Here is a 15,027-nt window from a genome sequence, read left to right as displayed (position 1 = left end):
GTATTGCATTTAGTTAAGGCTTTGTTGGCACTGGGTGCAAGAGCCACTGTTGCCAGGCAATGAATAAGAAGTGTTGTCCCGGCAACTGGCATAGTGGACACACCCGTCGCTCCCAATAGGTGGGAGGGCTCTGGGGACCATGTTTATTATATATACAGTACAACCCCGTTTTCTAAAACGTTGGGATGCTGCGTAAAATGCGAATCAAAACAGAATGCAGCGAGGTACAAACCATTTATTCCTATATTTAATTGAACATAGTACAAAGAGAACATATCAAATGTTGAAACTAAGAAATGTTTTTGTTTTTGGAAAAGTACATGCCCATCTCGAATTTGATGCCGGCAACATGTTTCAAAAAAAGTTGGGACAGGGGCATGTTTACCACTGTGTTGCATCACCTCTTCTTTTAACAATATTCTGTGTTTGGGAACTGAGGAGACCAATTGCTGTAGTTTTGAAAGAGAAACATTTTCCCATTCTTACTTGATATAGGATTTCAGCTGCTCAACATTTCAGGGTGTCTTTGTCGTATGTTTCGTTTCATATTGCGCAAAATGTTTTCAATGGATGACAGGTCTGGACTGCAGGCAGGCCAGTTTAGCACCCAGACTCTTTTACTACAGAGCCATGCTGTTGTAATGCATTGTCTTGTGTAACTGCTGGAATAAATATCTGACTAGTGGCAAAGTATCCAATCCTTGAATGAAACACAATGTAAGAAGAGTCCTGTTACACTTGCTGAAAAAAGCAAGTCCTTCCGTGAAAAATATGTTGTCTGGATGGCAGCATATGTTGCTCCAAAATCTGTATATATAGTTCAGCATTAATGATGCCTTCACAGGTGTGCAAGTCACCCACTAATGCACCCCCATACCATCACAGATGCTGGCTTTAGAACTGTGTGCTGACAAGAAGCTGGATGGTCCCTATCCTCTTTAGTTCGGATGATGCGGCGTCTGTGATTCGTCAGAACACAAGACAGTTTTCCACTTCACCTCAGTCCATCTTAAATGAGATTGGGCCCAGAGAATGCGGCGGCGGTTCTGGATCTTGTTTATTTATTTATTAATTTGCATGGTACAGTGGAGTTCTAACTTACATTTGTTAATGCAGCTTTAACATGCGTGTGCAGTCGAAGCAAAAAGGCACCAGGAGCACAAAGTCGAACACTCAAGTTTATATAGATAATCAAAAGGGAGGGCACATACGTGGCTCATAGAAAAACACCCACGAGAGGTGAAAAGACAGGTGGCAACAAACGTAATCAACGTAACACGACACAGGTGCGGGGGAAAGATCTTGTTATTCTTAAATTGATGCACAATTTGCCTGTCCTCTTTCACAGTCTTTTACCACATTGTCACTTCTGAAAGACTCATCCTCTCTGGGATGCTCTTTTTCTATACCCAGTCATGTTATTAACCTGGTGTCTATTAACCAAATTGGTTGATATGTTTTTTTTAAGAGCATTATACAATTTTCCAGTCTTTTGTTGCCCCTGTCCCAGCTTTTTTGAAAGGTGTTGCTGGCATGATATTCAAAGTGGGCATATATTTTTCAAGAAACAATAACATTTCTCTGTTTAAACATTTGATATGTTGTCTTGGGACTATGTTCTATTGAATAGAGAGTTTAAATGATTTGAACATCATTGCTTTGTTTTTCTGTATACTTTACACATCGTCCCAACGTTTTGGAAAAAGGGGTTGATGTACATCAGTAATTCATTTCTGAGGCCTGATCTATTTTTCAGACACAGCTTAACCCTAGATTAACCCTAAATTAACCCTAGATTAACCTTAGTCTAGAATTATTAATGGACTTCTCCACCAACCTCGACTTTTTCAGTCACAGACTAAATTCAATCTGTGTCCGTGAAACTGGCATCGAAAACGTTTACCCTGTTTTTCTCCCCAATTTATCCAATTAGTGAGTTTCCTTGCTTCAATGTGGCAACTCCCAGAATACCAGAGGAAAGTCAATGTCAAGATGTGTCTTCTTCTGATGCACATCAGATGCTGTTCTGGTTCTTATTACGCTACTCAATCAACTAGAAAGTACAGACCAGAATCCTTGTTGGCCAGTTAGGGTTAGGGCACCGCCCCCTCAAAATCCCTGGGCTATCACACCGGTTCCTCATTTAATTGTCAATTAAGTAAACATTTTTTGAATTGAATCAGATTGGACTCGGGAAGAAGTCTGTGTCTGCTTTGACAGACAAAGAAAAACAATCAAGCAAAAACAAGATTATGAAACGGACAATTTTCTAAGTTGTTTGTCCAAGAAAAACCTGTCTAATGTAATTGCAGACATCACATCTAAGGCAAACCTAGAGATTTTAAAGGACATGATGAAAGGAAAGAGTAAAGATGTACCCAAACTCCAGGAAAGGACCAGGCCAAGATCATGCAGAACACAGAAGGACTTATTCTGAAACAGTCAGTGATGTATGGACAGACATGAACTAAACTGTCAAGGTAGGGCTAAATGGTTCCTCTACAATGTGTTGGTTAGGCTTGTGTCAATACAATACAGCACTACATTATCCCTTTTTACTCGGTACCTGTGGGGCACTCCGATTAACTCTGATACTCCAGTGGTCTGAGCAGCACTCTTGTAGCTGACATTCCACTCCTTGAAATTCATCGGCATTATGTTTTTCTATTCTCTTCTCTCACCTTTATCTCATTACCTCTCGGCTATACCTCTCTTTCGCCACCTGATTTTCATATGAGCTCATACACACACAGATATGCACAGACACATACTCTGTTGCCAGGCAACATTGCAGAACAATAAACAGTGTCCAAGCTAATGGGTTTATCTGACAGTGAAGGACATGGTGCACTCATGCTCTGTGCCCCCCCCCCCCTTTCTGTGATTCTGGTTTGGTATGTAGGATGGTCATTCATTTTCCCAATGCAAGTATTGGCAACATTGCTAGTTATAGTGGATCCCACCATTAATAAACACACAGATTGGCTAAACTCAGTTTCCCATGACATAGGAACGGCTTGATTGAAATGACTAGGCTACATTGCTAAGTGTCTCTTCCTTGTGAATATCAGCTGTTTTACTCTTCCATCACCTCACATTCTCTATTTCTCATTTTCAGCATCTTTTCTCTTGTCTCTTACCTTCCCGAGGTTGGACTTTTCCTCTGTCGGTCAAGAAAATAAACTCAGGTTATATAATTGACATAAAGGAAAGTATTTCACTGAAAGTAATTCTAACAGTGTTAAACTAACTTTACACAACAACTTGCTGCAGCTATGATTCTTCGTCACCCAAAACAAGACTGTCAAAGAAGGACTTGTGATGGTAATGTCTTTACTAAAAGAAAGATTTTATCAAGCCAAGATCTCTATCTGCGGGGCTTCACTTTATGACTTCATGACACTTCATGACACTTCATGACACTTCATGACACTTCATGACACTTCATGACACTTCATGACATTTCATGACACTTCATGACACCATGCAATGCTGGTCATGATTTCTACAAAATCTTTACTTTAGAATTTCCTCAATGAGTTCACAACTTCAATTCCCTGTGAGAAAACAACACAAAAAAATCCAATGTACATGGCCTTGGTGTCCTCAACCTGTAGATTCAGGCCTGTTTGTCAGATTACATTTTCTCCACGTCAACAAAAAATGATATTGTTGTATCAACTCAAAGTTTGGAAGCATGATAACTAGCAGTGTTGTAGAAATATCTAAAGCGAACAATGACTGGCCGTTAAATTTCCTAAACCATCAAGAGGGCGAATCATGGCATTGATGGTTGGCGTTGATAAGAACTTGATGACTAAAGAAGACTGGAATTTCATATAAATGTAATTGAATTGATAACGGAAAGTAATGCACTGAATAGGGAGAAAGGTGCATCCAGGAATCCTTAACATGAATCCCAGACACAGCCGGGACATTGGTCGTGTGTAAAACCCCACCCTCATGTTTGAAAACCATAGTAATCATCGTAGTCTTCATCATCTCATGGTCTGGGTGGCACCATATATATTACAGGCTCTGGTACGAAGTAGGAAGGTCAATGTGGAGGGAAAAGGGTTCCAATGTAGTCCACTATGTAAAAATAGGTTTGCATTTGGAACACAGTTATGGAACAGGGGTCCACCCTGTGAGATAGTCTCTGGAAAACACCACGCAATGGTTATAATGTTGGGTTGAAAAGTGTCGACTGGGTAGGGAAGGGAACAGAGTGGGTAGGAGAGGTAGGGAGGGAGGGAGGGAAATGCTGAGGGGGATGGGAGAGCAAAGGACAGGATAGCAATGAGAGAGACTTATTACGCTGGGATAAATCCATCAGCCACTTAGCAGACTAGAGTGAATGGCAACTTGTAACGTCAAAATAAGTTTCCCTCTCTAGGAAGATGTGTGGAAGATTCATCTGGGCCAATCAACCCCATTTGGGAGCCGTTCTGTTTAGCTGAGAATGTCAGTGGTTCAGTTCTTTGCTGTGTTAAACTAAACTAAATTTGCAAGCAAGATATTGCCTAATTTAGCTGATTGCTGTCAAAAACCTTAGTAAACCAAAGTTTCCAAAAGGATTATGGCATTTTCAATGTTATATTACTAGATCTATAATTTACCATGGGTCAGACATCCCAAATGTTTCAATAAAAGAGTTGAGCAGTACATTTTGACACTTTAAAAAAATATATTTGACAGTCTACATTGTGTATTTAAAATTTGCCAGGTCTCTCAACAGGTCACAAAATGCCCTATAAATATGTTTTTTTCCAGGTCATTCTAGCTTGACCAATGGATATGAACTCTCACCCCTCAACTCTCTCCTTCCCTAGGCTTAAGAAATTCCAGCCCTCTGCCAACATCAATCTTCATTCCCCCATATCGTCCACATACACACAAAGACACACACACAAGAACAAACACTCACACACACACACATAGAAACACACATTTGCCCTTCTGTACTCGTGGGGACCAGAGACTTAACCCTGATCCAGAAATCCATTTTCCCTAGCTCCTATCTCTAACCTTTATCCTAATAGGCCTGAATGTCATATAGCCCAAACACAACTCACCCTAACAGCTAATGGCTAAACCCACGAGTAACCCCAGTTCTAGCATTATGTTCTTCTGTAACTTTCAACCTAAACTCTTCAAGTGAAATTACATTTTCCATGGTGGGGGCCAACCAAAAATACCTTGTGTTTGTTTCGATTTTACTATCTATATACACATGGACCTGTATCACATGGGCACACACACACACACACACACACACACTTAAGTGCTGCTCCCTCCCAGAGAGTCTCCCCGTTTAAGATCTCCATGTCTGGGGCCTAGAGGGAACATTCCCAGCCAAAGGGGTCACGGTCTGGGATGAAACCAGGCTTAATCCCTTGACCCATAAACGCTCTGGTTAAAGTGGGATGGAGTTACACACATCAGGAGAACCCAGCAGCGTTACGCTGGAATGCCTTCTACACTCATTCAGGAGTAGGAAGATGTTTATTGATCACGTCACCTGACCTGCAGTAAATCTTACCAAATCAAATTGTTCTAACAATTTGTTGGTACCAGGTGTTGACTAACAGTGAAATGATTACTGACGGACCCTTTTTCCCAAGAAGTAATATAAATAAACAGTATGTGTTAAAATATATTAATAATATATTAACTGTGATATGAATAACAATAATAAGGAGTAAGCATTGTAAAAATTAACTACATTTACTTTTTGTTGTTGAGGCTGTAGACTCTAAGATACCGTCTTTGAGTGGCATTATTTCCATCTGCTCTCTAAATAGTTAAAGACCCAATTCACCTAAATTACAATGTTACATATGGGTTTTCTGTCACTACATGCATTTTATAGACAAGGTTGGTGGACAGGTAATCAAAAAACAAAAGCATAGGTACCAGTGATGCCTTTTCATAAGTATACCTTACAGTATGGAAAAGCACTTTTGTAGTTTGGGTGAAATATCCCTTTAAGCTAATCTACAAGAGGGCTCTTCACTTGATGGCCATGCCATATCTCTAGTAGGTTTCCGGAGTATGACATGGTTTACATCTTAAGATTCCCACTATCTGCGTGTGTGTGTTTCATTGACTCCTTAACATTTCAGTGAACTGCTGTTTTCTGCCATTATCCTGCTGGCTATTGTAAACACTGTTTAAGGTTTTCCACTAGGATTTTGCCTGTGCTCAGCTTCATACTCTTTCTGTTTGTCTAAAGGAATAGGGTGCTAAAGTAGGGGACTATATTGGGGAATAGTGTGCCACTGGTGATAAGGTAATATTTGGGAATAATCTGACCTTCAGAACTTACTTGAGATGTCACCTTCCCTCGCCAAATCCACCAGATTAATCCTGTGGTGACACACTTCTAATTCTGAAACGGGAAAGTGAAAAAAGAGCTTGCACTGGTTGCAGTTGTAGGTTTTAATACAGGACAAACCACCAGCCCGAGAGTTAATTTGAACGTTGGGAAAGAGTCGCTGCGTAAACATTACAATGTGGGGTTAATATAATTAAGCGCCGAGTTTTTGTTAGAACATTACTCATAGTTTTGGAATATACTAAACATGGTGGATGTGACGGCCAGGTGATGACAGAATACTCCTGGCTAGTCAAGGTCTCATCTGGTCCATTCAGGAAAGGGTTTGTGAATGATTTTTCGTGATCAGAAATATGAGGTGTCTTTCGTTAAACTGTCCCTGTCCCTCCTTCCCTTTCACTAGAGTGTTGGACATGTGGGAATGGGTGTGGGCCTCTCTCCTGCTCTCTCTCTTCCTCTCTTCCTCTCCCTCTATCTGACTCTCTCTCCCACACACACACAAACACACACAGACTCACACAAACACACACAGACTCACACAAACACACACAGACTCACACAAACACACACAGACTCACACAAACACACACAGACTCACACAAACACACACAGACTCACACAAACACATAGACAAACACTTAAGTCGGTGATATGACACTTCAGGTCTCCCCCAGCACAAAACTCAGACACACCATGTAATCTCCTGGAAACTACTACTCTTTCCCTCTCTTTCTCTCTCCCTCTCTCCCCCCACTCTCTCTCTCTTTCCTCTCTCTCTCTCCCCCCACTCTCTCTCTCTTTCCCTCTCTCTCTCTCTCTCTCTCTGTCTGTCTCCCCCCACTCTCTCCCTCTCTCTCTCTCTCTCCTCCCCTCTCCCCACCCCCCTCTTTCAGCCAAACAGACTCAGTACCACACCAACACCTTCACAGCAGGCACGCACATGAACGGGTTCTGAGTGGTTCTGGAGTCTTTCTCTGTTTGTGTTGAAGATGCTCTGCTGGGAGTTGTGTGTGGCCCTGCTCCTCCGGGCTCTTCCAGTGGGGACAATCCCATCCACCAACATCAAGATCACTCAAGGTGAGTCCAACCCTCTCGGGTGCCGAATAGCAAACATTTTGAGGGGAATATGGTGTCAATGAGCTGTAATGGGGTGTAAACGGAGTGCAATGGAATATAAATGGAATGTAATTGCTGTATAAATTGTGTAAGTAGAGTGTAATAAAGTGGAACAGGAGTGTAAATTAGGCATCAATTGAGTTTAAATGGGGTGTTAATGCATTTAAATTGAGTATAATGCAGTATACATGGGGTGTACATTCGATGTAAATGGGGCACAATACATATTACTATGTTGTGACACATACTGTACTGTCTTGATGTAAACTATTTTTTTAATAACTTCTATTTTTCTTGAATTGTTGTCTTGTCTGTGTTAAAGTCCCTCTGCCAGCATGTTTCTTTATTTCAGGTGATGCACATTTGACTATTGTCTTTTCTGTTAAATGTACATTTGCAAATAGTCAAAACCATTTAATGTAAGAGGTTTTGACTAAAGATAAAGAATTACACCAAAATTCTGGCAGCTAAATGTGACTCTCGTTTGGAGATCTGGATTGCCCTGGAAAAAAGTTGGGAACAAAGCTGTGTAGTACTTGATGTGGTTGGGGGAAGATGTTTTGACCAGGCGATGTTAACAATGTCTGAGTGCGTCGGGAGGCAACAGATCCAGAACGATCCAGACATAGAGAGTCTCGCCGACGGACAGGCGAATTGCATGCATGCATCGCATCGATAGCAGTCAACGCGATGCATGCATGTTTCAGCCACGCATCTCTCTGTAGGTTCTAGTGGGAGCACAGATAGAAGAACATACCAACCATTTGGAACCTTGTGTTTCAGCCACGCGTCTCTCTGTAGGTTCTAGTGGGAGTCCAGATAGAAGAACATACCAACCATTTGGAACCTTGTGTTTCAGCCACGCGTCTCTCTGTAGGTTCTAGTGGGAGTCCAGATAGAAGAACATACCAACCATTTGGAGGACTCTCCTGTGGCCTTTGGAAAAGGAGTACTGCGGTCTAAATTCTAACCATCCCTCGTTACTCCTTCTCCTCTTCCTTATTTAACATGGCCTCCCCCAGCCCTCCCCCTTCACTTCCCAGACTCAGGCCCACCAGTCACCTGTCCATTGTTCTGGACGGAGTTCGAAGGTCACTGCTACCGTTTCTTCCCACGGAACAGTACCTGGGCCGAGGCCGACCTGTACTGCTCTGAGTTCTCCAACGGCCACAGGTCCGCCAAACTCTCATCCATACACAGGTGAGAAGGCTACAGGTAAACACACACACTCCATGGGATGCCCTGACCTGGTCACCTGGGGCCTCATTTGTCAAAACTACGTAGACATGTTTGGGGAATTTCCAATAGATGAAAAAGGGATTCATTAAACAGGGGGATTCAATTCTCGTGCAGCTATTTTCATGTCGAAACGCCCAAATTAAGCATATATGGTCAAAATCACCCCTTCATGCCTGATGGAAACTCAATACCAACACATGAAATGCAACAATACACTATGAAAATAATGAAATTTTTGGTTTGCAAGTATACTGAAAGTGCTGTAGTGGTAAATGGGGAATGCACTGAATCAAAGGATGTGGTGAAACTACATGACACAATTTAGCCAGTTGTGAAGAGTGCATGAAATGTGCAATTGTGTGATTCACATATTTCGAAAATGACTTTTCAACTGGTCACAGGTTCAGAAGCAGTTCCTTCATTCAACCGCTTGGTGCTGTGTGTATGCATGGTCAAGGTTGAGCGTAAATGAACGATCATTCTCACGCAAATGTTTATATTGATAAATCCCACTCTCCCACAGTGCTTGGAAATGGTCGCCCGTGTGGTTCAAGCACAGACTTACACCACTTGTCTTTTCTATTTAAAACCATTCTTCAGTCTGAAAGCATCTCTTCTTTGTGTTCTTACTCTACCTCCATCCTTCTCTCCGTTCCTCCCACACTCTCTCCCTCTCTACTCCTGTCTGCGTTTCAAGCTGGGAGGAGAACATGTTTGTTTACGATCTCGTCAATAGCCGTATCCCAGGGATACCAACGGACATATGGATTGGCCTCCATGACAGGAGACAGGTATTGCCTTAGTTAAACCAATCAACACCAATGCCTTGGTTATACCAGTCAACACCAATGCCTTGGTTATGCCAGTCAACACCAATGCCTTGGTTATACCAATCAACACCAATGCCTTGGTTATGCCAGTCAACACCAATGCCTTGGTTATACCAGTCAACACAAATGCTTTAGTTATACCAATCAACAACAATGACTTGGTTACTGTATACCAGTCAACACCAATGCCTTAGTTACTGTATACCAGTCAACACCAATGCCTTAGTTATACCAGTCAACATCAATGCCTTAGTTATACCAGTCAACATCAATGCCTTAGTTATACTAGTCAACACCAATGCCTTAGTTATACCAATCAACACCAATGCCTTAGTTAAACCAATCAACACCAATGCCTTAGTTAAACCAATCAACACCAATGTCTTGGTTATGCCAGTCAACACCAATGCCTTAGTTAAACCAATCAACACCAATGCCTTAGTTAAACCAATCAACACCAATGTCTTGGTTATGCTAGTCAACACCAATGCCTTAGTTACTGTATACCAGTCATCACCAATGCTTTGGTTATACCAGTCAACACCAATGCCTTGGTTACGCCACTCAACACCAATGCTTTGTATATGGTAGAAACCCCTAACAGGTAAACTGAGTGGTTTAAGATCTATCAGTTTAGTCATAGGGGTATTCAACTCTGACCCTATGAGGGCTGGAGAAGGCTGGGGGTGGGTTACCTGATAATTAATTTCCATCACCTGGTGTCCCACCAGGAGCCTATCAGGTTAGTGGTTCTAGAGAGGCCAATCAGTCTAATGATTCTGATTTTAGACATCAGTCCTGTCCGCATTGCGGTGCCCCCCCCCATTCCATTGTGATGTGTGTTCACGACCACACCCCAACACTGGCTGGTCAGTCAGGTTCAATGTGACGGCGTCCCAGAAGGACGGGGTGCAACCGGATCTTTTACTGAGTGTTTTTATGGCAGCGGAGAGGTCCTGGCCGGGGGCTGCTTGAATCATTTTAACGAGGCATCATAAACTCACTGATGGCCGTGCAACTTATTTAATTGTCAAAATGGTTCAAATTAAGTTTGAGTTATGGGTTTGGGTTGGCGGAAGAGTTGGTATTATAGTAAAGGCCTGTACAACGCTGTCTAGTCCATTAAATGCCTGTCAAGCCTTTACCCAACTTCATAAAACTTGAAAAACATAGATGTTTAATGCAAAATAACATTTCAAATTGCAATAAATTTTTTTTTGCTAAAGTTGTTAAATTATTATAAATGTTCTATTGTTATTTTTCTCAAGCCATTGTCAAAAGGTTTTACCGTGGAATAAATGTAATACCTGTCCTGTCCACAGGAGGGCACTCTGGAGTGGAGCGATGGCAGCAGTTATGAATACAGCTACTGGGATGGCAACCAGCCTGATGATGGGATACACAGTCTCCCTGTAAAGGAGGACTGTGTCGAGATCTGGTACCGGCAACACAGTGGTAAGACAGACAGAAGACCACAGTCACACCCATGCTCAAACACATATACACCTATTCAAACATACACTCGCATACACACAAATGTTGCTGTTTAGGCTTGACCCCTCAAGTCGTTGCCGTGATACCAGACATCTTTAACTAGTCATGCCTTTATTATTGGGTAATACTCTGAGAAGGAGTGTGTGAACGGGTGTGTGTGAGTGTGCGTGAGTGTGAATGTGTGTCATTAGCACAAATGGGTATGTTAATAACACACACAAAAACACTCCACACACACACACACATACACTGTACAAAAACACATCAGATGAGTCAGTGAGTTATACTATTGTTTTGTTTGTAACAGCTCTGTGTGTGTGTGTGTGTGTGTGTGTAACAGCGCTGAGGTCCTGGAATGACAACAGCTGTGACAAGGCCTTTCCCTTCGTGTGCAAGATCCCCACACTGGACAACTAGAGTATTGGGCTCCATCCCACACACACACACACACACACACACACACACACACGTGATGCTAGGGGACTTGTGGCTGTTCTGTCCTCCCTCTCTCCTCTGTTAGAAGGATCTCCAGTGGTGTGTAACAGGCCTGCGCTCAATGCCTCAAATGCCACCAAATTCACTATTTGTTGCACTACTTCAGCACACTATTCCCTAGATAGTACACTACTTATGGTCAGAGATATGGGAATAGGGTTCAGTCGGAGTGCACACACATACACACACATACATGATCACACAGAAGCATACACAGGACTCTCATGTAAATGGGCAGTTTTTAATCTTCTCTCACACCGTCTTTGATTGCTTCCATTATCTATTCAGAGGAACTATGACTTTAGTAGTGATTTTAGATTAAAACATCTTGTAACAGGTTATAATGGTTTATGAAGTTAACATTATTAGAAAAGGTTTAGGGTCACGTGTGAGACGTGGCCTGTTGACGTTCTGGTCTGTGCTCGTCTCCTCTGCCTGTTACCAGGTCATTCCCTGTTTAGTGTTCAGCATTTACCCACAGCCTATGTGACTGTGATGAACGGTATTGTACTATAAAGGGAAGATGCTGCTGTTGTCTGAGTTCCATTGTAGGCATCTGTTTACATGTATTGTCGTGTTCAAAACGTGAGGTGAACTAAGAAGATCCTTTTATAATTCAAGAATACATTTAATGAAAACAAAACCTTCTTATTTCGTGTCCCAATGTCAGTACATCTGTTAAGTAACCTGAGGTTGGTAGGCTGGATAGTTACACACCATGCAAACAAAATCAGATTCCTGAGATTTCTCTGGAATACCGGGAGCTACTATATTCCCTGGAATGTCACCGGTTCACTGGGTAGGACCTACTGCTGTTTTATTTGTCTCGACTTCGTTGAGACCAGAACACGCTAGAGACCAGTACACGCTAGCCAGTGTCACATTTTTGTTGCACCAATCTGATCACTAGAATGGCTTGGCACAGATCCCTTTTATGGACGACTTGAAATGAACTTAATGGGATTTTTGGCAGTTAGACGGGGTTGGTTGGATACATTTGGGTGTTATGAAATTGATCAAGGGGAGATCAAGTGTTCATGTAACAATAGAGGAATCGAAGATCCCATCAGAGGATTGGTGGAGAAAGCACCTCAAGCAACTGCCATACTAACTCAAGCTGACCTTCCAAACCAGAAGTACCCCACTTCTGGAAAGATAACAAAGCCCGGCTGCCGAACACACCTGAACACGCCACAATCCTGCTAGAATGACCGGTGAGACCAAATGTGATATTTTTGGTGAAGCACACCCTCTCTATATTTACAGAAACAAAAAAATGCTTTAAAGAGATCAGAACACCTTCCTCACCGACAAACATGGAGGAGGAACCGTGATGTTGTGGGGCTGCTTTGCTGCCTCTGGCTCTGGGTGACTTGAACATGTGCATGACGTCATGACAACAAGAGAATAATATCAAGGCATTTTGAGAGAAATGTTTTGTAATATCAAATACCACAATACCGAAATTATATTTAGCAAATTTAAGATTTGTGACTACTGAGTAACAGGTTTTCATAGAATATTTCTATAGTGCACTACACTGTATTGCACAAAGGCCCAACACCATTCTCATTCACTCTGCTTTTCCACCTTTCCCCACCCTAGGAAAATGGTGACTCAGAGAAAGGTATTTTTCCATAAATGTTTTTCTTGGGCAAGTGGGGAGGTGACATTTGGTACACCAGAGCCATCACCTCTTTCTTTATCGCCCTCTTGCCCTCTCTCTCTTTTTTCTCAATAAAATTTCAGTTAAAAAACTTAAACCTTGCTTGACGAACTCATTCATCAGCCACACATTTCTATTAATTGTAGAAGAACTATATATGCTATATATGCTCACTTTCTAACCCAAATGAAAGCTGAGATCCTGTTGAAAAGAATGACATATGGCACATCTTCATATCTGAAAGACAGCCGGAGATATTTAATCTCAAACGCAGAGTGAACCTGGTCCCTCTAGTCTATCAATGTGCCTGCAAGTCAGTTACATCTTTCTGTCCATTTTTGCACAACCATATATGTTAGGAGCTCACTTTATTCACCAAATGAAAGCCGAGACTCTTACCCTGAACCTCCCATCCCTCCCATCCCCCCACCCCCCCCCCCACCCCCCCACTTCCCCCACCCCCCACTGTTCCACCTCTTGAACAGAGGAAATCTGTTGACAGTCACAGAGAGGTGACATTTCTTGGCAACTTGCAACTGCTTTAGAGTTTCTGGAATGAGGTATGATGTCTAACTGGAAAGAAACTGGTCACTTCTGCATGACTCTAGAATTGTATAGGTTATGAAAAAAACTTTGTTGTTTAGTTTTTTTTGCCATTATGTCACATTAAACCTCAAGTGGTAGAAAAGGTGAGTTTGTACTTCATTGTGCTTAATTGAGAGTCTGCAGAATCCACAAATGTAAAGCCTTTCATCCTACTCTACTGGAAGACCATTTGTAGCCAAAATGCCTAGATAGTGCCAAATGAAATAAAAAACCTTCAGTGGACATTGTGAAAGGTAATAAATATCAACATTCAAAACAGAAATGAAATTAAAATAGCATGCAAATATTATTATAATACTTCATAATCATTACACAAAAGCTATTTTTAGTTTTATATCATAAGTTACGTACAGTAGTCAACATCTGCAAATAGTAGGCCTACATATTATTAAGAGTACTACTGAAATATTTAAAAAACTAATTTGAGTTGCTTTCTGATCCTAAGCACCTTATTCCATCTGTGTAAATGTATGCTGATCTGTAAAGGAGTAACAGTATTATTTATCTCTCCAAGTGTAATAACAAGTGGTTTACTTAATTGGTGAAATTTTTTGATCTGGGCCCGGTTTCCCAAAGCGCTAAGAGGATCGTAAGATACACAGAAGTGCCTGGTTATCTTATCGATGCATTTCCAAAAGCATCGTTACTTAAGTGACACGTAACATCGCTCGTTATTTAACGAGTGTTCTGGACCACTCGTAAGTCCATCGTAACAGCACTTTACTGCTTTGTGAAATACTCCCTCAACATGCGAGGAGTGTTTTTGTGAAATACTCCCTCAACATGCCGTGAGTGTTTTTGTGAAATACTCCCTCAACATGCGAGGAGTGTTTTTGTGAAATACTCCCTCAACATGCCGTGAGTGTTTTTGTAAAATACTCCCTCAACATGCGAGGAGTGTTTTTGTGAAATACTCCCTCAACATGCCGTGAGTGTTTTTGTGAAATACTCCCTCAACATGCCGTGAGTGTTTTTGTGAAATACTCCCTCAACATGCCGTGAGTGTTTTTGTGAAATACTCCCTCAACATGCCGTGAGTGTTTTTGTGAAATACGTCCTCAACATGCGAGGAGTGTTTTTGTGAAATACTCCCTCAACATGCCGTGAGTGTTTTTGTGAAATACTCCCTCAACATGCGAGGAGTGTTTTTGTGAAATACTCCCTCAACATGCCGTGAGTGTTTTTGTGAAATACTCCCTCAACATGCGAGGAGTGTTTTTGTGAAATACTCCCTCAACATGCCG

The 15,027-nt window shown here is 41.8% G+C and overlaps 1 protein-coding gene across 1 annotated transcript; it reads left to right on the top strand.

Annotated features, from left to right (window-relative positions):
* Positions 1–7,261: 7,261 nt before the first annotated feature.
* clec19a (C-type lectin domain containing 19A) lies at positions 7,262–13,293 on the top strand. Its single transcript, XM_010904380.5, has 5 exons — positions 7,262–7,414; positions 8,476–8,653; positions 9,390–9,483; positions 10,845–10,977; positions 11,357–13,293. Exons 1-5 carry the CDS (start codon positions 7,327–7,329, stop codon positions 11,431–11,433), a joined length of 570 nt encoding a protein of 189 aa, XP_010902682.2. The 5' UTR covers positions 7,262–7,326; the 3' UTR covers positions 11,434–13,293.
* The last annotated feature ends 1,734 nt before the right edge of the window (positions 13,294–15,027 follow it).

Source organism: Esox lucius, chromosome 11, assembly GCF_011004845.1.
Source record: "Esox lucius isolate fEsoLuc1 chromosome 11, fEsoLuc1.pri, whole genome shotgun sequence".
NCBI lineage: Eukaryota > Metazoa > Chordata > Actinopteri > Esociformes > Esocidae > Esox > Esox lucius.
Note: the sequence above shows the minus strand (reverse complement) of the source record. Positions and strands in the feature narration are given on the sequence as shown.

Coding starts and splice junctions, on each gene's coding strand:
- clec19a (XM_010904380.5), top strand. CDS start 7,327: ATGCTCTGCTGGGAGTTGTGTGTGGCCCTGCTCCTCCGGGCTCTTCCA. Junction 8,654..9,389: donor AAACTCTCATCCATACACAG/GTGAGAAGGCTA, acceptor CTGCGTTTCAAG/CTGGGAGGAGAACATGTTTG. Junction 10,978..11,356: donor CTGGTACCGGCAACACAGTG/GTAAGACAGACA, acceptor TGTGTGTAACAG/CGCTGAGGTCCTGGAATGAC.